Genomic DNA, 26874 nt, shown 5'->3' on the forward strand with positions numbered 1-26874 from the left:
TAGACAGATACCACAAAAGCTAAGTCGGTCCTCATTTTCCTAATTCTTAGAGGCTGAGAGCTGGGAAGAGACTGGCTAACAAGAGAACCTAACCCTGCCCACATACATAGCCAATACGTTGTCCTATCTCTTAAGAATTAGTAGGGCGCGGATCAGTATTTTAAAAATCTAACTCATAGGGGAAAAAAATAAGGAATCAAGATTTGGTTCAATGAACAAATGGATACACAAATGGATATACAAAATCTTACACAAAATCTTCTCCCGGCTACATGAACCAGGCTTTTTACCAGAAGATCCAACATACCATCTCCTCATCCTCAGCCAGAACAAGGTCATAATCACTGAGGGCCACACAGAAGATAATTGCTGTCACTCCCTCAAAACAGTGAATCCACTTTTTTCGTTCTGATCTTTGGCCACCTACATCAAACATCCTGAGTAAAGGGAAAGAATGCACAAACTCAGCAAGGTCACAAATTAACACCTCTCCCTAAACTGAAATGGTTAGGGAACCTCCCACTATTGCATATTCAAAACCCCATTTACAATATAAAAGACAAACAAGAAGCAGATACAATATAGTGAATCTAATACTCTGTGGTACTCTGTGGTTAAAAGTAAAAGAAAACAACATGTAAAAATAAAATCTAGGAATAATTAAAATTCTCATTTTAAATAACTAGTTGCACCTTCTCTCTATCAAAGCTTGTATCAGGTGTGCCAAAAGTCAGCAGAATAAGCATTGAAATGGATTAAAGGGCGGGGGCGGGGGGAAGACAGGAAAAACGAAGAGCTGAATAACACAACTTAAGGTCATAAAAAGAATACTAACTAATATTTATGGTTTACCATGATGCCAGACATGATCCTAAACACCAAAAGTACACTAACTCATTTGACCCTCACAACTCTCCTGTAAGTATAATTATTTCCAGGGCACAGATGAAGAAACTGAGGCACAGGTATGTTAAGTACCTAAAGGCACACTACTAACAAAGGGGGACTGGGGCTTTGAAACCAAGCACTCTAACTCCAGCCCCAGGCTCTTAGCCATAACACCACTCTACCCCTCCAAATGCTTTACCTCTTCAGTTAAAGAGAACTATGAAAAAATACAAATCTCCAACTTGCATTGTGCTTCCAAAAAGTTTGTTTTCCTTAATTTTTAACTTTCTTTCTTTTTTCTTTCTTTCTTTTTTTTTTAATTAAGGTATGGTTGAGATATATTTTCCTTACTTTAGGGAAAAAATATTTTAGAGATTAATTATGGGGGAAAAGTAAATTATATTTCAGGGTAGGACTCTAAGAACCCAATTATCTAAAAACAAAACATAACCAGTATTTTCCAACTCTACATCTTACTTGAACCTAATTCATAACAACAAAGCCTCAGCTGTTCACAAACTTTATGTTCCAATCCAGATTAGTTTTAGTCCACCACTCCTGTCTGGGGGGCTTCCTGGATATCCTGCCTCAATTGCTGTACTTCTGTCAACAGTCTTCATCTACCGCCTACAATAAAAGGAACACATGCAGTGCTTTTTTTCTTAGCTGGTACCAGCATCTGAGGAGGCATGCATACAAATGAGTAGATACTCTGAAGACAGACGTGACGAGGACAAAATTTTAAAAGGTAAACTTTGCCAAGCGGTTTAGTATGTCAGATCTAAAGTGACTCGAGGTCTATTTCCAAAGAATTTTTCCCTGGAGACTGAGAGAAATAAGACATAACTGAGTAATTTCTCAATGTATGCTTGAAAGAGAACAGTCATCTCATCTCTTTATGACCCAGCCTTTTCTTTTGGTTGATCTAGCAGGGTTTTTTTCAGCCTTTGGTCATGACACCTGGAATGATGCAGTCACAAGCTGGCTTTAATACACGGTCCTATTATATGTTTTAGGAAAGCAAACATCATATATATCACTACAGAAGTCTTTCAAGGGGAGACAGACACGCTGGTACACCAATAATTTCAGTTCAACCCTCCATTTTCTTTTACAAAGTTCATAAAACTGGTAGAATACTGTGACATCCCCGAGGTGGACTTTTAGCACATTTAACATTTACAATATAATTCACTAACAGATCAACATTTTATAAACATTACCTCATAACCGAGAGGCAAGTAAGCAATTACACAATGCCTTGCATATAGTAGATGCTCAATTAATGTTTGAATGAATGGATAGTGGTTCTGCCTAGAGAGAAGAGGAAAAGGAAGAAGTGATAGTACTTCATAACAAGGTATCTACATACCCACAATAAAGCTGGTGCAGCACTTTAACTACATCTGGCTGTTGATCCTGACATAAGAAGACCAGTAGGATTTACCCAACTAAAGATCAATCCATGAGAACATCAATAAGAATGCTTCCCACACTAAATAAAGCTCACCACATTTAATTATAAATGGATTACAAATCTTACGGTACACAAAAAGACATCTCATTCTTATGGTGCAAGGGTGATAAATCCATATAACCTTTGCTACTCTAATTAAATAAATTCATCAGTGCTAAAGATAAGCAGCTCTTCTATTCTACAAATATTTAGCTGAACTGCTATTTTCCTGCACCATGTTTCTGACCTATTTTGGTTTACTAAGATTTCAAGACCTCGAGTGGTATCTAGAAATACCTAAACTTTGTGTGGATTTCACAAATCCTGTGAAGCAACTATTTTCAGAGAGAAGAACACAGAGAAGCTCTCAGCTAGAAGTTACCTCTGCATGCAACAGTGCTGAGTGAAACAGACCACATATGAACATAAGGAGGCAGCTGGAACAAACATCATATATTGAAGAGGAAAGTTTACTCCCAATCTCAAAGGTCACAAAAGCAGAAAGCAGGAAACAAAAAGACAGTTCTAATATTTACAAAAGACCATTAATGCAAAGACAAGCTGAAGTCTATATTAGAATGACCTATGCTAATAAGAAAGTCCTTTGTATTTTGTACTAGAATTTTCTCTCTCTAAAACAACCACCTGTTATATCTCGTACTTCCCCAAAATACCTCTATCGCCGTATCAATTTTCCATTCTATACTATAGTAAGAACTTAGCTGTAATTGTGCACGAATCAGTCCAAGAGCCATGACAATATTAGCTCCATTCCATTAAACCTAAATGTGCTTCAGGAAGGATCGACACACTGGTAAGCAAAGCATTTCTATTGTAATATCAAAATGGCAGAACAAAGCAACATCACTAAGTATCTATCCCTAGTATTGTTGTTACCCTTCTAAACAACAAACATTCAATACCTGTTTTGATGATTCCAACAAAAAAGCAGCTGAAAAGAATAAAATTAAAAATAAAATAAATTGATAACTATTGATATTTACAATTTAATTTTGAATTTAAATTCCTCCAAATGGACAAAAGTATCCGATGCTATTTTGGACAAAGAAGAAAGGTGTGGGCCCCCATTCAGTTAAAACATTCAAATACTGACTAATGAATATGATGGTAGGTTTTTAAACCGAAGAATATTGCCTAGAGAAATTTTACCCTGATTAAGAGATACAAACTAAAGGAAAGATATTTGTCTTTCACACATCTAGCAAAAGGCTAATGACTTACTTGAAGTACAGGTCTTTGAAAGTGAAATGCGTTTCCACAATGCCTGTGGTCTTTACTCTTGTCCGCAGGACATCTTGCTGAGTTGGAATGTAGTTGGTTTGGGATATTCTATCCAAATCATTTAGGTAACTGAATAAAACACGTATTTGTTACTATCTGGGGAAGTCAACCATATATACAGCAAATCAACAGACTAAACTAGTTCCTTGCCAAAAGTGGATTCTGAACCTGTCATTAAAGTGGCAAAGCAAAAATCAGAGCTTCAGTATCACAGAAATGATAATGAGAAAAATATGAACCTAACATAGGACAATTAAAGTAGGTTCTATATATGCTACACAAAAGTGGTTTTAATTCTACCAAAATTAAGCTGTCATGGCCAATTAAAAGCAAACAAATATGGAAATGTTATTATTATAAAAAGATTTCTGGGGTGCCTGGCTGGCTTAGTCAGTAGAGCATGTGACTCTATCTCCAGGTTGTGAGTTTAAGCCCCATGTTGGGTGTAAATATTACTTAAAAATAAAGAATCTTGGGGGGAAAAAAAAATCTTGGAGAAAAAAAGAAGATTCCTGAGACTTAATGCTAAATACTGAATCAACAGTGTATTGCACAGCACAAAAACCAAACGAAAAGCCCTCAGACATTTAAAGTTAATGGGTCATTTGTATGTTCTGATATTTGATAGGACATTTGACAATGTTGTTTGAATTACTAAAATTAAAATTAAGAACTATGTTCATTAGGAATGACTATTTCCTGTTTTCATTCATAAAACAGAAAAGTTGTGCATTGGTATTTATTTTTAAAAAGATTTTATTTATTTATTTGACAAACAGAGATCATAAGTAGGCAGAGAGGACAACAGAGAGAGAGGGGGAAGCAGGCTCCCTGCTAAGCAGAGAGCCCAATTCGGGGCTTGATCCCAGGACCCTGAGATCATGACCCGAGCCAAAGGCAGATACTTAACCCACTGAGCCATCCAGGCGCCCCAAGTTGTGTTTTTTTTAAATCTAAGTCAAAAACAAATTGTAAACACTTCCAAAGAAATTTAATTTATTCAGTGGAAGAACTAAAAGACTGCTTCAAAGCTAAGTTAATTTTTTTTAAAGCTCAACTAATTTTTGGTAACTTCAGGACTCCTACTAAAGATTTTTTGGTCAGAAAACTGAAGAACAGGTTGCACTATTCTAAGTGCAATCATTAACAAGCTTCTATAAAACTACTTAGTTTTATAACTAAAGTGGTGGTACTTACCACCATTAATGTTAAGGAGTGAGTCAAGCCTTGATCAAACATTATGGAAAAACCCTATATAAAATCACATGTTCTCTGGTATAGTTACAGGATTCAGAGCTTAATGAATGTATGAAATAAAGTAACAATACACCTTTCATGATTATTGGGAGAGTAACTGAAACTACCAACATATGCAACTAAAAAATATTTTAAAATGTGGGCAAGAATACTGAAATGTTTCTCAAGTTAATTTTTCATTCAAGAATAACTAAGTTTTTCAAATATAAATTAACTCCTTCCTATTACAACTTAAACAATAATGAAGGGGTAGGATATAGAATATTGTTGAAAATACCTTAACGCCTAAAAGTGTCCCCAATTAGTACAGATATAGATACACGGACTTACCAAGTCCCCAAAAGGCTCATTAAAAAGTACATTTTGAATATAGGTCTTTATAAATAAACATGTTGTAAAAGGAGCAAAATAGGATAGCATGTAAAGCTTTGCTCAAGTATTAATTACAAATTCTCTCAAACTATGTTAACACTTAAGAGAATTTCCTTGACAAACAGATGCTTTGACTTCCTTCCAAGACTCAACATTCTCTTTCTGTACAAAGTCTACTATTGTGATCTGGCAAAAGAGATGTTAGTGGTGACTGGTACCAAAGACATCCACAGTGCAGCCCAGCCACAGAGCTGGGTGCATAAAAAAGAATATCACAATTCTAATTTCCCTTACAAGTTGGAAATTAATGCAAAGTTCTTATGTAGAGGGAACAGCACTGGAGGAGATCCAGGATCCAGCTCCAAAAGATTTCTCTCCTCTTTCACTCACTTATTATAAATAATAACCACAGAGCTACTTTTCATGGTGCCAATTCTCCCATTTGCATTCCAAGAGGCAATGTTTTACTCCGAGTCATACAAATTGATCAGGGGCCATATAACCCTAAACTGAAACCATCTTTACAAGGGATGCTATAGAGTTCTAAGAGCATCTGTTACTTAAATGTTTTGTTAAGGACAGAGCCTAAACTTTCTTAGGGCCACCCAATTATTTCCTGTTATGGAAAAATTACTTACTATGAAGCAGAATCATTGAGCTGATACTCCCTGGATCTGCTGAAGCAAGCTTGCACCCCACCGTCTCGCCATAACCGTTTAATCACTCCTGCTAGTTCTGGAGTCATGACTCCTTCTTCAGCACTGCCAGCCAAAACAAATAATTGCCGGGCATCATCCTGAAGAAAGGAGTTAAGAAAGAGAGACAAATGATTCTCCACTTCTTAAAGACTTGACTAGAGTCTCTCCAAACACAAGCACATTATATGTTTCATTATTTTAACAGAAGTATTACAGAGACCTTTCCAGGCAGGGCAGTCCGAGAGAAGCACAATGAAGTCGTTCCCCCTACTCACTGCACTGTAGTTAGAAGTGCAGAGCTGAGCTGAGGAATGATTTTGGTCCCCCTACCACATACCACCATCTCTTAAAAAGATCTCTTCTGAATGGCCTACAGATCTCTATCCTGCTTACTCATGATTTTTTTAAAAGATTTTATTTATTTATCTGACACAGAGGGAAGAGGGGGCAGGCAGAGGAAGAGGGAGGAGCAGGCTCCCCGCAGAGCAGGAAGCCTAACATGGGGCAATCCCAGAACCCTGGGATCATGACCTGAGCCAAAGGCAGATGCTTAACTAAGCCACCCATGCGCCCCTACTCATGATTTTTTGACAGAAAAACTGATAGGTTTTTCTGATAGGCATATGTAACACATTCCCATTCTGTCAAAGGAAGCCTACAATAAAAAGAGAAATGAAAAAACTAGCCTATAAGAAGTAAAATCTAAACACGTCAGAGGGAGTAAAATATTAATCGAGTTTAAGGAAAAAATACTCTCTTCTCCCCTCTTCAGTTCAGACAGAGGAACAGGAAGAAGAGGAGACTGAGTTATTTAAGAAGCCTGGAAGCCTAATGAGGGAAATAAATCCCTCAGGAAAAAATTCAGTTTCTAGATTCCCCAAAAAATGAAAGTCCAGGGGCACCTGGGTGGCTCAGCGGGTTAAAGCCTCTGCCTTAGGCTCGGGCCACGATCCCAGGGTCCTGGGATCGAGCCCCGCATCGGGCTCTCTGCTCCACAGGAAGTCTGCTTCCTTCTCTCTGCCTGCCTCTCTGCCTACTTGTGATTTCTGTCTGTCAAATAAATAAATAAAATCTTAAAAAATAATAATAATAATAAAAGTCCTGTAAATAAGGGGAGGAGGAAGACAGTAAGAGGAAAAGAAAGTTACAAAGAGATTTGATCAAAACTCATGAGTCATAAAGCTCGTAAGTGGCTAGTTTTTAAATCTAAAACATGAGCTATAAAGAGGACAGAAAAGGGCTATGCAAACTCTGATAATTCTGCTTTATTCTACCCACCCTTACTTGTCAGGTAGTTTAAAAATAAACCCAGGTCCCAAAGAATGAAAAGAAAAAGGAAAGATGAAAGGGAAGGGAAGGGGTAGTGCTCTTAAAAAGGGAGTCCTGAGAGCTCCCTTCTCCTTCTGCCATGTGAGGACACAGTGAGAAGCCTACAAATGATCAGGGCCCTCACCTGACCATGCTAGCACTCTGACCTCAGACTTCCAACCCCAAGAAGTGGACACAATAAACGTCTGTTGTTTATGATCTACTAAGTCTGTGGTATTTTGTTACAGCAGCACAACTGGACAAGGACAGAAAATGTCAATTGTATTGGTGACAAAGTAGTGTGAGGACCCAAACATTAAATAACAACAAATTTGACAAGGGAAAGAAAAGAAAGGAGGGATGATCAAGAGATATAAAGAGGACAGACAGTGAGAAATAAAGAAAGAAGAAATGAAAAGGCGGCATAAATAACTGAGATGAAGAAAAAGCCAACAAACAGAAGGAAGGGACTAAATGCAGTGGCATGGACCAGTTTCTGGATCAGGTGAACACAAAAGAGACGCAGAGTTAGGTGACAGGGAGGCATGAGGAAAGGGAGGAAAATAACACTGGAGAGAGCTTGGTGGGAGTGGGGTGCAGAGGGAAGAAAGAAAAAGAAGGAAACAAAAGCAGCAGGTAAAGAAATGATGGAAAGATGTAAGACAGAAATGCACTGCTTATTCTTAGATTCCTTATCCTATTTCTCCCTCTCAGAGGCTTAGAAAAATAAAGTCTCTAATTGTGATGCAGCACCTTTTTTTTTTTTTTAACAAAAACATAAAAGTCATGCCTCACACATTTCCTTGTCCCCTCTTCTGCTGCTCTTCTCTCCAATCATTTTATATTTACATTTTACAATTTCACATTTTATGTTTACCCCACCTCCTCTCTTCCCTTATTTCACTTCTAGGATTCTTAGCCGAATACCATCCAATTATAACCACTCTTGTATGATTTCTCCCAGCAACAATTTCCCCACTTGTTTACTGAATATTAATCTGCATTAATAATAGCTTGTTAATTGATAAATTAAAAGCAGCTATGAGTTCCTAAGCTACCTCACAGACACATGGGCTTTGCCTTCCCAGACAGCCTCCCCAAGTCACTTCCTTTTATTGTCCATAGCACCTACGAACAGCATCCTGAACACAGCTGATGACTCCCTTAGTTCTAGGAAATTGTTCTATACATCCCCAGCCTTCTCTTAGGAGTATGCTGGAGATACAATAGATCTCTTGCCTTCATTTTGGCCCTCCCCCTGCTGCATCAAACATCCTAATTTATAAACAAGAACTTCATGGCATACTAAGTATTATAATTAATGAACACAACTTTTAAATATCTGACATGTACAAGAATTATCCTAGGACATGATATAACCCAACTGCGTAGGTTATTGTCCAATGTAGTACAGGGATATGGTATTTCTGAGTACCTAAAAACTGTCCTTAAAATTTTGACTTAGGGACGCCTGGGTGGCTCAGTGGGTTAAAGCCTCTGCCTTCAGCTCAGGTCATGATCCCAGGGTCCTGGGATCGAGCCCCGCATCGGGCTCTCTGCTCAGTTGGGAGCCTGCTTCCTCCTCTCTCTAACTGCCTCTCTGCCTACTTGTAATCTCTGTCAAATAAATAAATAAAATATATTTTAAAAAATTTTTGACTTAGTGTTCATGTCCTTTTTCTTTTTCTTTTTTTTTTTTTAAAGATTTTGTTTTTTTATTTGACAGACAGAGATCACAAGTAGCCAGAGAGGTAGGCAGAGAGAGAGGAGGAAGCAGGCTCCCTACTGAGCGGAGAGCCCAATGCAGGGCTCGATCCTAGGACCCTGAGATCATGACCTGAGCTGAAGGCAGAGGCTTAACCCACTGAGTCACCCAGGAGCTCCAGTGTTCATGTCCTTTTCAAGTATATTTTAGGAGACTGAAATGTGCCTTTTATCTTTACACCACAGAAAGCAGAGCTATCTCTTTTAGATTATTTCAATTTACTAGCATTTACTACTACTAAATAAGACTGTGCTATAATAGAGTGAATAAAAAATGGCTGTCACAGAAACCTACAGGATATCCACACAATCCCATTTCCTTGACTCCTCTTTGTGGTGGTAATCGAGTATCTCCTAAAGCAGATGGCTAATACTTTTCGAATGAGCACACAGTACCTGGCTACATCTTAGCTTGTTATTTAAATTTATTTCCCTAAAAGATGAAACAAATTCTGCTTAACCCACCTACTAAAAGAAAGTTAAGTGAAGAAGAAATGAGAAACACTTACTGCTCTGGCAGCTTCCCCAAAATCAATCTTTAGCCGTCCCATAGCTCTTATGATTGCGATGATGGACTGTATAGTATTGCTGTAGACAACTACTTTATATTGTTTACATTCTTCCTCTGAATAGCCATCCTCATGAATGATTCTTTAAAAAGAAAACCACAAATCATTACCATGGACCTAAAAAAAAAAGATACTATGGACTTTCATGCATTATGAGGAAATGTGGTTTTATAAAATGCCATGTTCCAACTTACTTCATCTGTTTCACAATGGTACTTTTACCAGATTCTCCAGCACCTGAAAGAAAAGAAAACCAGACTTTGAACTCACTTGTAATCAAACACAAAGTATGAAATCAACATGAGTGATAATCCTAGATTAATGGAAACCACAGGTCCTAGGGAAAACTTTAAGTGAGGCTTTCTAATAAGAAAAATTACTAAGCTTTCCCTAATAGAGTTTTTTACTTTAACATAATTTAGCAGCCAAATATAATTCACTAAAAGTAGCCCAGAACTTACTTGATTTTGTGCAAAGTAGGTATGCTCAAGGAGATATGGCAACATAAACACCTCTAGGAACTCATCTTCTATGTGAAATATATCATGATACAGAAACTGAACATAGGCAAAAGTGAAATGGCTCATTTTTTGCCTATTCACTTTAATTAATTACTCTGTCAATATCCATGGATCTGAGGAATGTTCCAAGAGCAATCCTCTCAGTCATGTGACAAGAGTTCAAAATAGAAGCAGAGAAAGCACTGTCCCCACTGCTTTTTCACTGCATATGCTCTCAAGACCATATTTCCTGGTCCTTCAACTGGAATCACCTTAATGATCACCAACTGTCAGGTCAGCCCTTGGAACTCCTTGACATTTCACCTGCATTTCCCCAGTCAATTCACTTTCCATCTTCCAAGATGACTATTTCACACCACTTCCTCTCCCTCTCTCAAACCTTACAAACTCCTTCTCGCTTCTGACTCTCACCTGATGACCTGTCTCTCTTTTTTAGAAAAATTAAAGCACTCGAAAACCAAATCTACCAATCTATCTGTAGTCCCCCCCCCCCAATAATATTCTCTACCTTCAACAATGGATGAAGAGTCACTGCCAGTCTCTAAAACTAATCCCTCCAGTTGTGCCTTAAACTACCAGATTTTACCTACTCAAGGTCTTGGATACTGTAACTATCCCAAGTCACTCATATGTGAAGCTTTCTCTTCCCACTGGGGAACTCTCATCAGTATAAGCTTGCTTGCTGCATTATCTTGCATTTTAAATCAACACACACCCCCCACTCCAACCTTCCCTCGACTCCACACATATTCCTCTACCACTCTATTTTTCTCTCCTTCTCTTTGCAGAAAACTCCTGAGTTGTCTATACTCATGTTCTCCAATTCTGTACCTCCAATTCTCTCCTTAACCCACTCCAATCAGATATTCTTATCCACCACTCTCACTGAAACCACTTCTCATGGTCACCAACAAATTCCATTTTAACAAACCCACTGATCAATTCCAGGTCCTCATCTTACTCGACCTCTTGAGCAGAATTTGTCCAATGATAACTTCTTCCCTGGAAATGTTTCCTTCAGTAGGCAAGCTTCCAGACCCCACAACTTCCTGGTCAGTACCCCTACCTTACCCCTCAGTCTCCTCCCTCCTGTCTCTGAATCTTAAAGGTTCTACTATTTGAGCACTCCTTCATTGGGCCCTTTTCTCTACCTACATCCATGCCCTAGCTCATCTCATCTAATCTCCTGGTCTCAAACACCATTCATAAACTGATAATAATAGTATCTATTGTGTACTACATGCCAGATGCTGTTCTAAGCACTCTGCTTTTATTAATTCATTTAATCCTCACAATAAGGTGAGGCAAACACTTATTTCCATTTTATAGGTGAGCTAAATGAAGCCAAGAGATGACAAAGTTAACTTGTCCACCATTAAAGTCAGTAAGTGACAATGCTGAAATTTGTATTCACACAGTTTGGCTCCAAAGTTGTTGTATACTGCCTCGACACTAATGATTTCCAAATTTATCATCTCTCACCTTGGCACCAGAGTCATATATCTAACCACCTACCTGATAAATCTCATTAGATTTCTAAGAGGCATCTCAAACTTAAAATTCCCCAAATTGAGCTACTGTTTCCCTGTGCTTACCCCCAAACATGAACTGTTCCTCCCTGTTCTCTCACCTCAGTAAATACCAGCACTCACCCAGTTGCTCAAGCCAAAAATGGTAGGTCACATGTAACTAATACATGCCACAAATGGAATGTGGCACCAGTACCAATATGTGTATCAAATATTAATGAAGCTTAATTTTTTTCCCTCAATACTGCATATACATTTTTTTAATTTATTTTTGGTTAAGAATCCATGTTATGGATTTTTATTTTATTTTTTCAGTGTTCCAAGATTCATTGTTTATGCACCACACCCAGTGCTCCTTTTAATACATGCCCTCCTTAATACCCACCACCAGGCCCTCCCAACTCCCCCAGCTTAATTTAAAAAATAAAAATAAAAAAAGTATAAATATACTGGTAACATTTTTTCTTGTACCACATGGACCATCATGAATACACTGGAAACCACAAGCCTAGATCACTGTTAAAGCTTCCTAAATGGTCCACCACTTGAGACCTTGCCTTTCCTAGCTAGTTTTCTACTCAGTAGCTGCGCTGAACTTTGTTTTTAAAATTAAAAAAAAAAAAAAAAAAAAATCAAATCATGTCACAACTCTGCCCCCAGGTTTGGACTACACAGGTCCACTTAACACATGACTTTTTCTTTTCTTTTTCTTTTTCAATAAACACAGTAAAGTATTGTAATATTTTCTTCGTAAGTTTCTTTTCTCTAGCTTACTTTATTGTAAGAATGCAATATATGATGCATATAACAAACAAAATACATCCTGACTATATTATGGCAGGACTTCCCATCAACAGCAGGTTATTAAATTTTGGGGAGTCAAAATGTTTTACAAAACATTTTTCAGTATGTGGGGTGTGGAGGTGTTGGCACCTCTAACTCCATGTTGTATCTCAACTGTACACTCAAAATAAAACCCATAGGCAATAAGGTCAAACATGCTCTGGCCCCTGCGTATCACTTCACCCTCAATTCCTATCATTCTCAACTTCATTCTCTCTGCTCCTGTCAGACCAGTTTTCTTGCCTTTCTTCCAACATACCAAACTGGTTCTCAGTGAGCTAGATCCTAATTCATGCCCTTTGCCATTTACTATTCCCTCTGCTTGGAGTAACTTTTTTTTTTTTTTTTAATAGAGGTTTCAATTTTTATTTTTTTAAATTATTTTATTTTTTTATAAACATATAATGTATTATTAGCCCCAGAGGTACAGGTCTGCGAATCGCCAGGTTTACACACTTCACAGCACTCACCATAGCACATACCCTCCCCAATGTCCAAACCACCCCCACCCTCTCCCTACACCCCTTCCCCAGCAACCCTCGTTTGTTTTGTGACATTAAGAGTCTCTTTTGGTTTGTCTCCCTCCCGATCCCATCTTGTTTCATTTATTCTTTTCCTACCCCCCTAACCCACCCGGAGTAACTTTCTGTAACACTTTATTCTTCCCTCAAAAGAGCCTTCCCTGACTAATCTAAATAGTCCCCACCCCATCATACTCTCTCCCCACTCTAGGTTATATTTTTTCAAAGCATTTATCACTTCTTCACATTAAAATCTGTTCATTTTCTATCTCACTAAAATATAAACCCCGTAATGGTTTATTCTTCCTTGTATTCCCAGGGCCTAGAACTGGGCGTGACATAAATTGGCTAGGCAAGAAAGTATTGTTGAACAGATATATTACTAAAGCTTAATAAGCATGATCCTTTACTAAATATTTCTCAACACTACCAATCCAAACTGTTAGTTAAAATAAAATTCAAATAATTTAAGAATTCCAGGCATCTACATTTTTACAGACTCAAAAAGGAATTGACTTTATCTCTGCTCTTAAAAATAATAATAATAATAAATCTAATAATAAATAGGGGTAGCACTAATTATTTATGTTAACTAACAAACAAAGAACTTTTTAATGATACTGCTAGAAAGAAGTGCTTTCTCCAGAGGTGACTGGGGAGCTCAGTCCATTGAGTAGCCAACTCTCGATTTCGGCTCAGGTCATGAGGACTGAGCCCTGTGTCCTGTTGGGCTCTGTGCTCAGTAAGGAATCTTCTTGAGGATTCTCTCTTCCCCACTTCTGCTTTTCTGCCTGCATGCCTACTCACTCTCTAATAAATCTTTTTTAAAAAGTGGTTTCTGCCATGTTACCTACAAAAAAAAATAAAAATAATAATTCAATTCTGAAGAGAATATAAAAGCATACCCGCTATATTTGAAATACTAGTTTAAGACACAACATTCCCAGATGATCCCACGTTAGCACCAGTTATTAAATTTACTACGAAAAGCAGAGGTCAATGAACTAATGTTCACATTCTTTTACATATTGAAAACAGGATTTCTACCATTTATGTTGGACTGAATGAAACAATCAATGAGTCTATTACTCTCTGAATCAATTTCTAGGGGCACCTGGGTGGTTCAGTGGGTTAAAGCCTCTGCCTTCGGCTCAGGTCATGATCCCAGGGTCCTGGGATAGAGCCCCAGAGAATCAGGTTCTCTGCTCAGTGGGGAGCCTGCTTCCCTTCCTCTCTCTCTGCCTACGTCTCTGCCTACTTGTGATCTCTGTCAAATAAATAAATAAAACTTTTAAAAAATTTTTAAAAAGAATCAATTTCTACCCATTTCATTAAGTTAATCCTATAAAGGTGCTGATTTTAAAGAAGTATGTTGCCCTGCCTCTCTCAAGTTTTTTCAAGGTTCCCTGATGTCCCTTTGTCCTTTTCTTTACTATCAAACTACATATATCCACCCAAGGTTTTACTAGGCATCCAGTTTCACCTCTTAAAGGCACCTCTTACTGAATACAAAACTAAATACAAGATTTATCTTATTGGGCATTCCAGGACATTTTACAGAAATAAAGAATGAATGGGGGGCGGGGAGAGCTGCTTTATACCTAGTCTTTGACCCATGCAGCTTCCAGATCATCACGAAGTGCTACCATCTTACCTTTCTTCCAAGTACGAAATCTAAGAATCATCTGGAACCCACTCACTCTTCTCGCCTTACATCAAGCTGTAATGAAATCTCTCTTCTTATGCATTTCTCAAATTAATCCTTTCTATTCTTCACATGGCTGAGCTTGACACTGCACCTACTGTATGTTACTGCTCTAATTTTTTGAAACTTCCAGCTCAAAGCCCCTCTTCTCATCATTTCCAAATGGCACTAATAATTGTCTAACATTTTCTATAACCCTTTATTATTAGGTCTGAACGCTTCATTTTTTTAATTGTTTTTTTTTATTAACTGGAATTCAAAGGAACTGCAAAGATACAACCTATGGCTTGGAGAGGCAGGAACTGATGATGACTTCAGGCAGGAGGGAAGGAAATGGGCAGGGGACAGGATTTACAGAGGATAGGGTCTGAAAGGTCCCAACAACAGGAGGGAATGGAATCAGTTCGACTTAGAAGACTCATCCTTAAAACAATATATATCTAAATGACATCTTACATAAAGAGGAAGAAAGGATAAAGGAGGAAGCTATAGAGATTTTTGAGAGAAAAGGGGAAGAAATAGCCAAGTTAGATGGTCTTCTCAATAAAAGAGGGCAGGTAATCTGCAGAGGATAAAAGGGTAGAATTAATTTAGAAAATTTTTTTTTTTTTTTGAAGATTTTATTTATTTATTTGACAGAGAGAGAGACAGCGGAAGAATGAACACAAGCAGGGAGAGTGCGAGAGGGAAAAGCAGGCTTCCCACTGAGCAGGGAGCCTGATGTGGGGCTTAATCCCAGGACCCTGGGATCATGACCTGAGCTGAAGGCAGACACTTTATGACTGAGCCACCTAGGCACCCCTAGAAAAATCTTATTAACAATCAAATAGGGGCACCTGGGGGGCTCAGCTGGTTAAGTGTCTGCTTCCGGCTCAGGTCATAATCCCAGAACCCTGGGGTGGTTCCTTGCTCAACCGGGGAGCCTGCTTCTTCCTCTCCCTCTGCCATTCCCCATGCTTACACTTGCTTGCTTGCTCTCTCTCTCCCTCTGTGAAATAAATAAATAAAATCTTTAAAAAAAAAATCAAATAGAATGAGTAAGAAGTATGTGTGCAGGTAAGTATGATCACCAACAAGGTCTGATGAAAAATAATTCACTAGTACATAATCTAGTGTAAAATCATATTTACCTAAAAACGTCTTAAATTTTATTTTTAAGGAGCTACTGGACAGCAGACACCAACATGTGTTCTCCCTACTTCTTCCTGCAATATATACTACATTACAGGTATGAAAAACAAGAGATGTTTATAATGTCTTTGTAAAATTTTTATAGGTCAGTGAACTGCTAATCTAAGTAAATCATCATGAGTAAACATATTCAACTTACATACATACTGATGTTATTTTTTTAAAGATTTTACTTATCCATTTTTACAGGAGAGAGAGAGTGAGCGTGTGCATGACCAGGGAGAGGGGCAGAGGGAGAAGCAGACTCCCCACTGAGCTGGGAGCCCGATACAGGACTTGATCTCAGAACTCAGGAATCCTGACTTGAGCCAAAAGCAGAAGCTTACCAACTGAACCACGCAGGGGTCCCGTAACACTGATTTTAAAAACTGATGCCAGGCATGCCTGGGTGGCTCAGTCGGTTAAGCATCTGCCTTCAGCTCAGGTCATGATCCTGCAGTCCCAGGATGGAGCCCAGCGTGGGGCTCCCCGCTCAGTGGGGAGTCTGCTTATCCCTCTCCTGCACCCCGCATTCCAGCTCTTGTTCTCTCCTCTCTCTCTCAAATAAATCTTTAATAAATAAAATACACAGAAATTAACATGAATAGATGGTTGATACGCAGAAACATGGTGTCACCTGGTATCTTCTCTTTTTGCCTCTTTCGCTTCAATTAAAAGAAAACTTAAAGCCAGTCCAAGAAACTACATTATGCTTTTACCCTCCCTGCCTTCCAAGCACAATGAACTTACTTATCTGTAAAACAAGGGTCAACTCGAGATGCTTAGAACAGTACCCGCTGTAGTAAATATTCAATAAATGTTACCTAGCTATTATTCATGAATGCTGATTTCACTGGAATACCACTCAGTAATGTTAAGTCCCCAAAAGTTTAACTTAATAAAACCTCTTTATAGATACTGAGGTTGGTTTGGTTCAAATTCCCAGCAGAAGTGATATAACTACTTATCAGCTAGTTCACAATAATAAACCCTAGATGAAGTCTGGATTCACATGCTAAAACAGCAATTTAGACCGTAAATGCCACAGCAAACTATGTCAAACCATTAACCATTTTCTCTACCCCACCATGAGGAACAAAAACAGTCTCTTCCTTAAATATATTTTAAGCCCTTAGACACTCCTAACTACTTCTACCTCCTCTCCCACATTCTCACCCATCTGTACTCCTTACAGCTTTTCTTTGAATGTTCCTCAAAGTTTTCTGTACCACTATCATGAGTACTTGTGGTTATTCCAGGAGCAACTGAAACATCTTTCCTTTTAAATACTCCTTTGTTTCTGTGGAGAGATCCTGAAATTTCTAAAAGCACACATTATAACTAGGACATAGCCCTCTTTCTGGAGGTCTGCATAGCTACGTCCCAATATGGCACTATTTTTAGATAACACTCTAGCTAGTGCTAGACCAAGGCACTCTTCTTGGTCTCTCCAGAGCCCACCCATTAGCAGAATTACAATTGGGAAAAACATCACGGAGCAAATTTTTTAAAAAGGTGTTTTTTTTGTTTGTTTGTTTGTTTGTTTTAAACAAACACGTCTCTTGTATGTGCCTGGAACTGCAGGACACAAATACAATTAAGTTAAGGAATGTGTGGTCACATGGTGCAGTTAGATCTATCTGTGAAATCAGCAAGTTTCCATAGCCTAAAATATCAAAATAATCGCTTTACCTAGGCCACTGTCCCTCTTAAGTGTGCCAAGCCTCTACTTATGAACATCCCTGAAACCTCATTCAACTCAAACTTCCAACTCCTTGCCAAAACCATCTTCATTCCCTCTTAAGGGAGATATTACTCCTGATGGCTGACACCAAGTCTTACCTTTCTGCAGAAGTCCTAGAGATTAACTTCTAAAACTAAGTCCTAAACTGTCCTTCCCAGCCTCTTTTTATCTCTAGCCAGGTCTGGCTACTCTAAAAAAAATTATTTGACTATCTTTCCAGATCCTAATCTTGCTTTTCATAAGCTAATTGGTTTTCTTGATTTTTACTAAAATGATAATTAAACTCTTTCTAGTATGACCTGAAAACCCTTCCACATCTGTGTACTTCTTCCTCAAAGGCATGCTGACAAGGCTCAACCTGGCCCTTTAGCTAGTGTCAAACACCACAACACTAATACTTGGTCAAATTACTGTAATTACTTGGGTTTGTACCTGTTTATGACTCCATTAGTCCTAAACTCAAAAAAGCACACTCCTCGAAAGCACAAAACAATGCCTTCTTTTTGTTTCTACTACCCCCCCCATATCTAGGACAGAGTAGGCACATAATAACTGTGGGATGAACAGCTTGAGTTTCTATGAGATTCCGTAGTTGCCTAATCACATTTTGTAAATGCCAGCTGCCATGAATGGAATTTTCAATGTGGGCAGTTAACAGAAACAGAAGATTTCCATTCCTCTGCTATCTTTATTCAGCGCCACACCCCTTCCTGGCAGAGGTCTTCAACTCTCACCCCACAACTACACCTGACAATACAGTCGAACTCACTCACAAGCTCTATTCTCCTTATTCCCCTCTAAACCTCTCAAACCCTACACCCCAGCTCCCTTGCACCCACCATCCAGTTCAGTGAAATAAACTGCTACAAATCTGTCCTGAACATCCTATATCCCAACACCTAAAAGAGTGCATGAAACATACTACTCAAATACTTGTTCAGTGAATGAATAAATGAATAAATATATTAAAGGTAAAAGCAGTACATTGAGATTGGGACAGAGATAATGGGTCTCTACTGTGAAAAAGATTTTTTTCCTTTAGAGAGGGAGAGTGGAGGAGCAGGAAAGAGAAGGGAAGCAGGAAGAGAAAATCTCAAGCAGCCTCCTAGCCCAGCATGGAGTTGGATCTAGGACTGGATCTCACAACCCTGATATTAGGACCTGAGCCCAAATCAACAGCTTTATAGGCTGAGCCACCCAGGTGCCCCTGAAAAAGAGTTTTCTGGGAAGCAATCACATACCAACAGCCAAAAAGACTTAAGCACATATAAGAAGTTTTTGATAAAACTTAACTGATACAGGGGTGCCTGGGTGGTTCAGTCGGTTAAGCGTTTTACTTCAGCTCAGGTCGTGATCTTGGGTTCCTGAGATCAAGCTCTGTGTGGGCTCTGTGGTTAGCCAGGAGTCTGCTTCTCCCTCTGTCCCTCCCCCAGCTAGTGCTCTGGCTCTTTCTCTTTCTTTCTCTCGCTCCCTAATAAACAAAATCTTAAAAAGAAAACAAAAAACACCTTAACTGATATATTAAACATAACTTCAGAATATATGCCTGCCCATAACCCCTGGAGAAACCCCTCCTTAGCCTCCTCAGTAGGCAATCCCCCACATAACTGAGTCACGCCTCTCTCTGTGACTAGATAGGGGTAAACACCTGACACAGAAACCACTCAGTCATAGGCTGACAGAGGACCTACATCCTGTGTGTCCAAGCTCCAAAAGATGAGTAAAACCAATCAGATTATCTGAGGACTCTGCCCTAGAAGATACAGAAAAAGTCATCCTGAACTTCGAGATCACAATATGTGAAATCCTAGACTAAAGCAGCTCACTTTGCACATAGCTCTCCTCAAAATGTTATCACTTGAGGATATGAAAAAGGTAACTTAAGTGTCACTAAAGATCATGTGTTCTCTTGGGGGCAACTGGCCAATTAGAGGGAGAGTGGGATTTCTTCTTCACTTTTGTGATATATAAAAAGAATGCTTAAGGGAGCAGTTATTTGTGAGCAAGAAGAGGAATTATCCTCTGGCTGCCTCAATGTTCTAATTTTGGCCTCTGGTGAGTAAGTTTCCTTTTATTTCTTTAAAAGCAGGGCACCAAATAGCCATTTTGGTGCTAACGCTAAATTATATGGTATGTACATTGTACATGACTGAAACTATTTTTGCAAAGGTGTATTTCTTTCTAGCTCTGCCTCAAAATTTTCTTGTGATAGAAATGTAAAATACTCAGTTTTAAACCATACAAATAAATTTTTATATTTAATGGAGTGTCCTCCAAAGTTAATTGTAATGTTACATCCATTCACCAAAACCAATATATCCCTAAATTTTACACTTGAAAATGTTAGAATTATATCCCTACCTAAGTTTCCCAAACAATGATGCAGCATACAGCACTTTTCTACACATCTGTTCAATCGAATGCAAATACCACATTTTAAAAATTCACAAATAACAAACCATTATAATCTGAGTTGCCAGATCATAAGGATTCCTACAATTTCAATTTCCCTTACCATATAAATGTTCATCAGTGCTGTAAGTCAAAACCCAAAAGTTTGGGATTCACACATGTATTTACTTTTACTAACCTTTTGTTACAGCATAAATTAGCAGTGAAATGAGGGAGGAGAATGCAAAGTCCCTAAATGATTTGCCCCAAATTATATCTATATTTATTTCTAGCTATAAAATAAAATATGGTTTTAAAGACTAAAAGTTCAAAAGAACACTCTCCAAATCCCCTGCACACCTTTCCAGCCTTATCTCCCACACTCCTCCTATACTAACCCTTTATCCCAGGCAAATCTAACTATTTGCTCACTCATACTTCTGAGCCTTTGTACATATTATTCCCTCTGTCTGGATGCACTTCCCTCTTGTCTTTGTCTTAAGAGTTCCTATTTGTCCCTTAAGGTCCATGTCAGATATCACCTCCTCTGGGAGTATTTCCCTGACATGTTTCTTCATCCTCCTCCCCAAATCAGCTACTCCTTCTGTAACTACATTCCATACATATTAACCATTGTTTACTCCTGTATCTCCACAACTTTAACTGCTTAAGAGTTGTTTTTTTTTTTTTAAGATTTTATTTATTTATTTATTTGGCAGAGAGAGAGAGAGAGCGAGCAACACAGCGAGAGAGGGAGTACAAGCAGAGAGGAGAAGCTGGCTTTCCGCCCAGCAGAGAGCCCAATGCAGGGCTCGATCCCAGCACCCTGGGATCATGACCTGAGCCAAAGGCAGTTGCCTAACGACTGAGCCAGCCAGGCACCCCTATCTGCTTAAGAGTTTTGTCTATTTCTCAATTATCTCCAGGCTAAGAAAGTACCTGTGCACATAAAAGAGGATCAGAGATACCAAATCATAAATAAGTTAATAAATGAGCCTCCCTGGAGATACTGCCAACACTGAAAACCAAAAAGCTCAATAAAAAGGAGCCCTGACTAAATGCAATGCAGCATCCCCCATTGGGTCCTGAAGCAGAAAAAGAACATTAGTGGAAAAACTGCTGAAACCCAATAAAGTATGTAGTTTGGTTAACATTAATGCACCAATATTGTGCAAGGTTGAGAAATGTACCATAGCTATGTAAGATGTCAACATTAAGGGAAACCAGGTGAAGAGTATACAGGTACTCTATGTACTTACATCTCTGCAACTTTTCTATAAATGTGTAATTATTCCATAATAAAAAGTTAATTAAAAAACTTGTAAGGGTGCTTAGCTGGCTCCGTTGGTTAAGAGTCTGCCTTTGGCTCAGGTCATTATCCCAGGGGGCCTGGGATCAAGCCCCATGCGGAGCAGGAAGCCTGGTTCTCCCTCTCCCTCTGCTGCTCCTCCTGCTTGTGCTCTCCGTTAAATAAATAAATAAAATCTTTGAAAACAAAACACACACACACACAAACTTGTAAGTACTCTAGAAAAACTCAAAAAACTATAAATATTGATGAAGATGTGAATGTGGATTTTAGTTATTTTAGTTATTACCATAGTAACAAAAATGAAAGGGTAAGAAATATATTTCTTATAAGATGAAAATATAAGATATATTTATAATATAGAAGATATAGAAAATAAAAATAAATATTATACATTTATATAGATATAACATAGATAATACAATAAAGATATTGTATAAAAATATCTTTATATAAGATAAAAAATTAAAACAACAATAAAAACCCAAAACAAACAAAAAAAAGCAGAGGAGAGGGGGTGGCTGGGTAACCTAGTCGGTTAAGCGTCTGCTGGCTCAGGTCAAGGTTCTGGGATACAGCCCTGAGTGGTGGGCTTCCCTGCTCAGCCGGGGAGTCTGCTTTTCCCTCTGGACCCCCTACCCTGTGCTCTCGCACATGCTCTCCCACAAATAAATAAATAAAATTTAAAAAAAAAAAAAAAAAAAGCAGAGGAAGGAAGGAAATTAGTTTTTAACCACCTGAAATTAACTAAAGTATGTGAGGATTTATTAATGCTAAGAAACGGTGAAAGAGATTTGTATCACTAACCTGAAGTCATTCAATGTTTATTTTCAAAAATAACTAACTCAACACTGAAATAACTGCCATGGAAAGTTTAGGACTGCATTATCCTAACACATACATCAGAACCACTTTACCTATATAAATCATGGTAGTGATTATATCATTACATCAAACAGAACCCTGTTTTGAAGTTATCAGTTCTGATGTTCTAACTTCATGAAACAGAGGGGGAAACCTTCCATCAAAAGCATGTCACTCTAAAACAATCCTATAATTTACATCTGTAAAATATAATTTCCAAGATCCTGGGAAAAATCCATTTCCATACAACATTCTCCATTTAATAAAAAAGTATAAAAACTAAGGATATCAATACATGACTAAAACAGAAATCCAGGGGCGCCTGGGTGGCTCAGTGGATTAAGCCGCTGCCTTCGGCTCAGGTCATGACTTCAGTGTCCTGGGATCGAGCCCCACATCGGGCTCTTTGCTCAGCGGGAGCCTGCTTCTCTCTCTCTCTCTGCCTGACTCTCCGCCTACTTGTGATTTCTCTCTCTGTCAAATAAATAAACAAAAATCTTTAAAAAATAAAAAAATAAATAAATAAAACAGAAATCCAAATTCATTATACAATCTCCATAATAAGCTCTTAAAGTTCAAGTGATTACTATTTTGATTTTAAAATTCAACTACCAAAGGAAATTACAAGATGACAAGAAGCAAGCTACCTTTCTAATTAGCTTTAAAGAAGTCTGATTTATATGGTCCCCATGTCACCAGAGTAGTAACTATTAATATCAGACCACATAAATAAAAGCAGGAGAGGGGCACCTGGGTGACTCAGCTGACTAAGGGTCTGCCTTTGGCTGGGGTCATGATCCTGGGATTGAGCCCTGCCTCTGACTGACTCCCTGTTCAGTGGGGAGTCTGCTTCTCCTTCTCCCTTTGCCCACTACCAAATAAATAAATAAATAAAGTCTAAAAAAAAAAAATAAGGGCAGGAGATACAAGCACAATTTCAATACAAGAGGGTAGGGACACCTCCGTGGCTCAGCTGGTTAAGCCTCTGCCTATGGCTCAGTCATGATCCTGGGATAGAGACCCACATAGAGCTCCTTGCTCAGCAGGGAGCCTGCTTCTCCCTCTGCCTGCCACTCCCTCTGCTTGTTCTCTCACACAAATAAATGAATAAAATCTTTATAAATAAATAAATAAGTATGTTTTAATCATGGTGAGACTTCCCTGACTATACAGCAGTAGATTTACATGAGCAACTAGAAAAACTTTAGAATACTATCTATTTCAAAATTAAGCAACAAAATTTTTCTAGATATAAAACACTAACAATGATCCCAAAAACTCAAAGTCTTTTTGTATGAATATTAGAAACATTTACCCATTTGTGAATTACACTTGGTAACAAAAAAAAGTCCCTAACAGCAAAATAGTAATGGAACAATGAACACACTAATATCTCCACTAGCCCTTAACAAATCTCTTAAACTTTTTTTTTTTAAGATTTTATTTATTTATCAGAGTGAGAGACAGCAAAGCAGGGGGAACAGCAGGCAGAGCAGGCAGAGGGAGAAGCAGGCTCCCGGCCAAGTGAGGAGCCCAATGCAGAACTTGATCCCAGAACCCTAGGATCATGACCTGAGCTGAAGGCAGCCACTTAACCGTCTGAGCCACCCAGGCATCCCACAAATCTCTTCAACTTTTAAGTATCTTCCAAGTCCAACTTGAAAATCAAAGGAAATCCACTAAAGACTATACCCTCCTGAAATTTGTTTCTAAGATTACCAGGCCATTATTCAGGTACAAGTCAAACAAATTTGGTTTTCTGGTTCTTCTTTGTTTGGTTTGTATCGGATATATTCATTTCTGTTACAACTTACTAATACCAAGACATGAAAAATAGGTTACTTCATCTACATAGAGAACTGTATCAAAACTGGGGCAATTAAACAGTGCTCCAAAGACAATGTTACTCAGCTCAAGCAGCTTCAATTACATGTATGATACAGATGACTGCTAAGCAGGTAACAGATAGCCTGGAGAGATAAAGGCTTAAAGGTAACTCTAACTTTCTAAACACTGAAAACAGAATTTTACCAAAATGAAGACAGTTAAAACTGGAGGGAAAATCAAACACTACAACAGTTTCTTCTCTTTATATTCTCTTAAACATTTACATTATGTGCACTTTACAAATTTGTGTCTTTAAGGTTTTCCTAAACAGCATTATTACATTAAACTAATTTCAGTCAAATTCAAGAACAAGAGAAATACCACCACAAAAATTACTTAAGGTTTAAGTGAATTAGAGGATCCTAATTCTTTGAACACAACTTAATTTCTGACATACTACCACCAAAAATATCATAGAGAACAAAGCATTAATCTCATTTTGCCTAATAATGTTTTCTCAAGATCTGCTAAGGGGAATTATCAAGAAATAAAATCTGAAGATAGCACAGGAGTAAACCATTCAATAACTTACAAAACTAAATTATAGTACTTAATTCTTTTTAATATCACAAGAGTGATATTTATTAAAACTCCTTGAAAACCTTTGAAAAGAATATATTATTTGAAAAAAATCATTTGTCTGAAACACCCTTGAAAAAAGTAGCTAAAATGAAAAGCTTTCACAGACATGATCATAATAACAGAAGTTACCTATACTCAATACTTATTGCTAAACATTTTACATATATTATCCTATCGCATATTATAAAACAGACATCACCCCCACCTTATATATGTGAAAATAAGATTCACTGGCTAAGTTATATGCTCTGGGTCTCACACCTAGTAAATGAAGGTGAGAACTGAATTCATTTCTATGTGACTCTGAAAGCAAGTACTCTTATCCATTCATTATACCAGTGCTTCCCAACTTTTGTCACATGAATGGCACACACTGAAAATGATAGTATTTCTAAGGCTTACTAAAGTAAGCTGGAAGGGCTTGGAAAAAATAATATGTATTTTCTTCATATCATAAAATTATGACATGAAAAAATACGAAGTATATAGATGATAATAAATACTAATTGGCATAAACCTTCCTAGTATTTGCAACTGCCATGTTTCCAAAGTTTAAAGAAGAAATCATACTAAAAAATGTTCAAATATCATTTCAACTGTTGCAAAATTTCAAAAAGTTATGAAAATTATATAAAATTTCAAAACTATAGGGGCGCCTGGGTGGCTCAGTCGATTAAGCAGATGATTAAGTGTCTGCCTTCAGCTCAGGTCATGATTCCAGGGTCCTCAGATTGAGCCCTGCATCCCCTGGGGAGCCTGCTTCTCCCTCTCCTTTTGCAGCTCCCCCTGTTTGTGTGTTCTCAAGCTCTCTGTCAAATAAATAAATAAAAACCTTAAAAATTTTAAAATAAAAAAATGAAATTTCAAAACTATAAAAAAATTTACAAACAGCACACTTGTATACCATCCTATATACTGCACTCCAGTTGGGAAGCTTTGCATAATATAATTTTGTCTTCCTACATAATATTGTTATTAAACATTAATTTGACATTATCAAGAACACACCAAGAAACTTCCCAAGAACACACCTAAAGGAAATTCAAATCAAAGGTAATCAAAAAACTGTAACACTTAGGTATTCCTTAACTAATAGAGCCCACCCTGGCTTCTTAATTTGAATTTCTATAGTACCTATAATCTGTAACATTATTTTTGATTTAATAATAACAATAATAGCGAGGTGCCTGGGTGGCTCAGAGGGTTAAGCCTCTGCCTTCAGCTCAGGTCATGGTCTCAGGGTCCTGGGATTGAGCCCCGCATCACATCAGGCTCTCTGCTCAGCGGGAAGCCTACTGACCCCTCTCTCTCTGCCTCCCTCTCTGCCTACTTGTGATCTCTGTCAAATAAATACATAAAATCTTTTTTAAAAAATAAATAAATAATAGCAATAATAGCTAATATTCACTGAGCTAATCCTATGTGCCAGGCTGTATTCCACTTTAAATTATTATCATATCAATCCTCATAGCATTCCTATAGTGCCTCTATTTTCTCTATTTTAAAGATGAGAAAATGGAGCAGAGCAAAACTGACTAAGTAACTTTCCCAAGGCTACAGCAGGTAAATGGGAATTGGAATTTAAAATAGTCTGACTTTATAGCTCTTGTTGTTATCACTATACTAAACTACATCCCTCCAAAAAAAAAAAATTAAAAACCCCAGTAGTATCTAATGAACACCTGTTAGGTGAGAGGAAAAACACAGGTAACTGAATATACCTCCACTTAGACTAAGTTTGACAGTTTCAAAGTGATGAAGTAAAAATGACTTGCATGTGCATCAAAGGAGGTATTCTACAGCAAAAAAAAAAAAAAGTTATCCATATACTTGATGAGTGTGTTCTGCTTAAAGAAAATAAGGGATGACTTTAACTTCTGTGCATTATGATATGGTTCAAGCAAAAACATCTGTGTCTGCAACTATTTATATCTGTTAACTTAACTTGCTCAAGAATATTAAAAAATCTTACTTAAAACAATGAAATTGGTAAAAATTAAAAGCAAATGTTTTAGTACTTTGATTTTTACTTACTGCTTTTGCAGTTTGCTAAGTCATCATGTGTTTTATTTTGTTTTTAATTAAATACACTTTTTATAAAATCCCGAATAAAGATTTTTCCAGACATTTGCCTGCCTAAATTCTGCCTGCCAAATCCTGCCATTTGGAAGAAAGCCTCAGTTTATAACTGTAT

General features: G+C 37.8%; 1 protein-coding gene across 1 annotated transcript in view; it reads right to left on the reverse strand.

Moving 5' to 3' along the window:
• GNAI3 (G protein subunit alpha i3) overlaps nucleotides 1-26874 on the reverse strand; it is a 36338-nt gene that overhangs the window by 7458 nt on the left and 2006 nt on the right. Inside the window, exons 2-6 of the mRNA XM_032303610.1 lie at nucleotides 9809-9851; nucleotides 9555-9696; nucleotides 5914-6071; nucleotides 3587-3715; nucleotides 308-437 (exon numbers count right to left, since the gene is read on the reverse strand). Coding sequence (XP_032159501.1) covers nucleotides 308-437; nucleotides 3587-3715; nucleotides 5914-6071; nucleotides 9555-9696; nucleotides 9809-9851 — 602 coding nt within the window. The remainder of the gene's footprint in view (nucleotides 1-307; nucleotides 438-3586; nucleotides 3716-5913; nucleotides 6072-9554; nucleotides 9697-9808; nucleotides 9852-26874) is intronic.

This window comes from Mustela erminea, chromosome 10 (assembly GCF_009829155.1).
Source record: "Mustela erminea isolate mMusErm1 chromosome 10, mMusErm1.Pri, whole genome shotgun sequence".
NCBI lineage: Eukaryota > Metazoa > Chordata > Mammalia > Carnivora > Mustelidae > Mustela > Mustela erminea.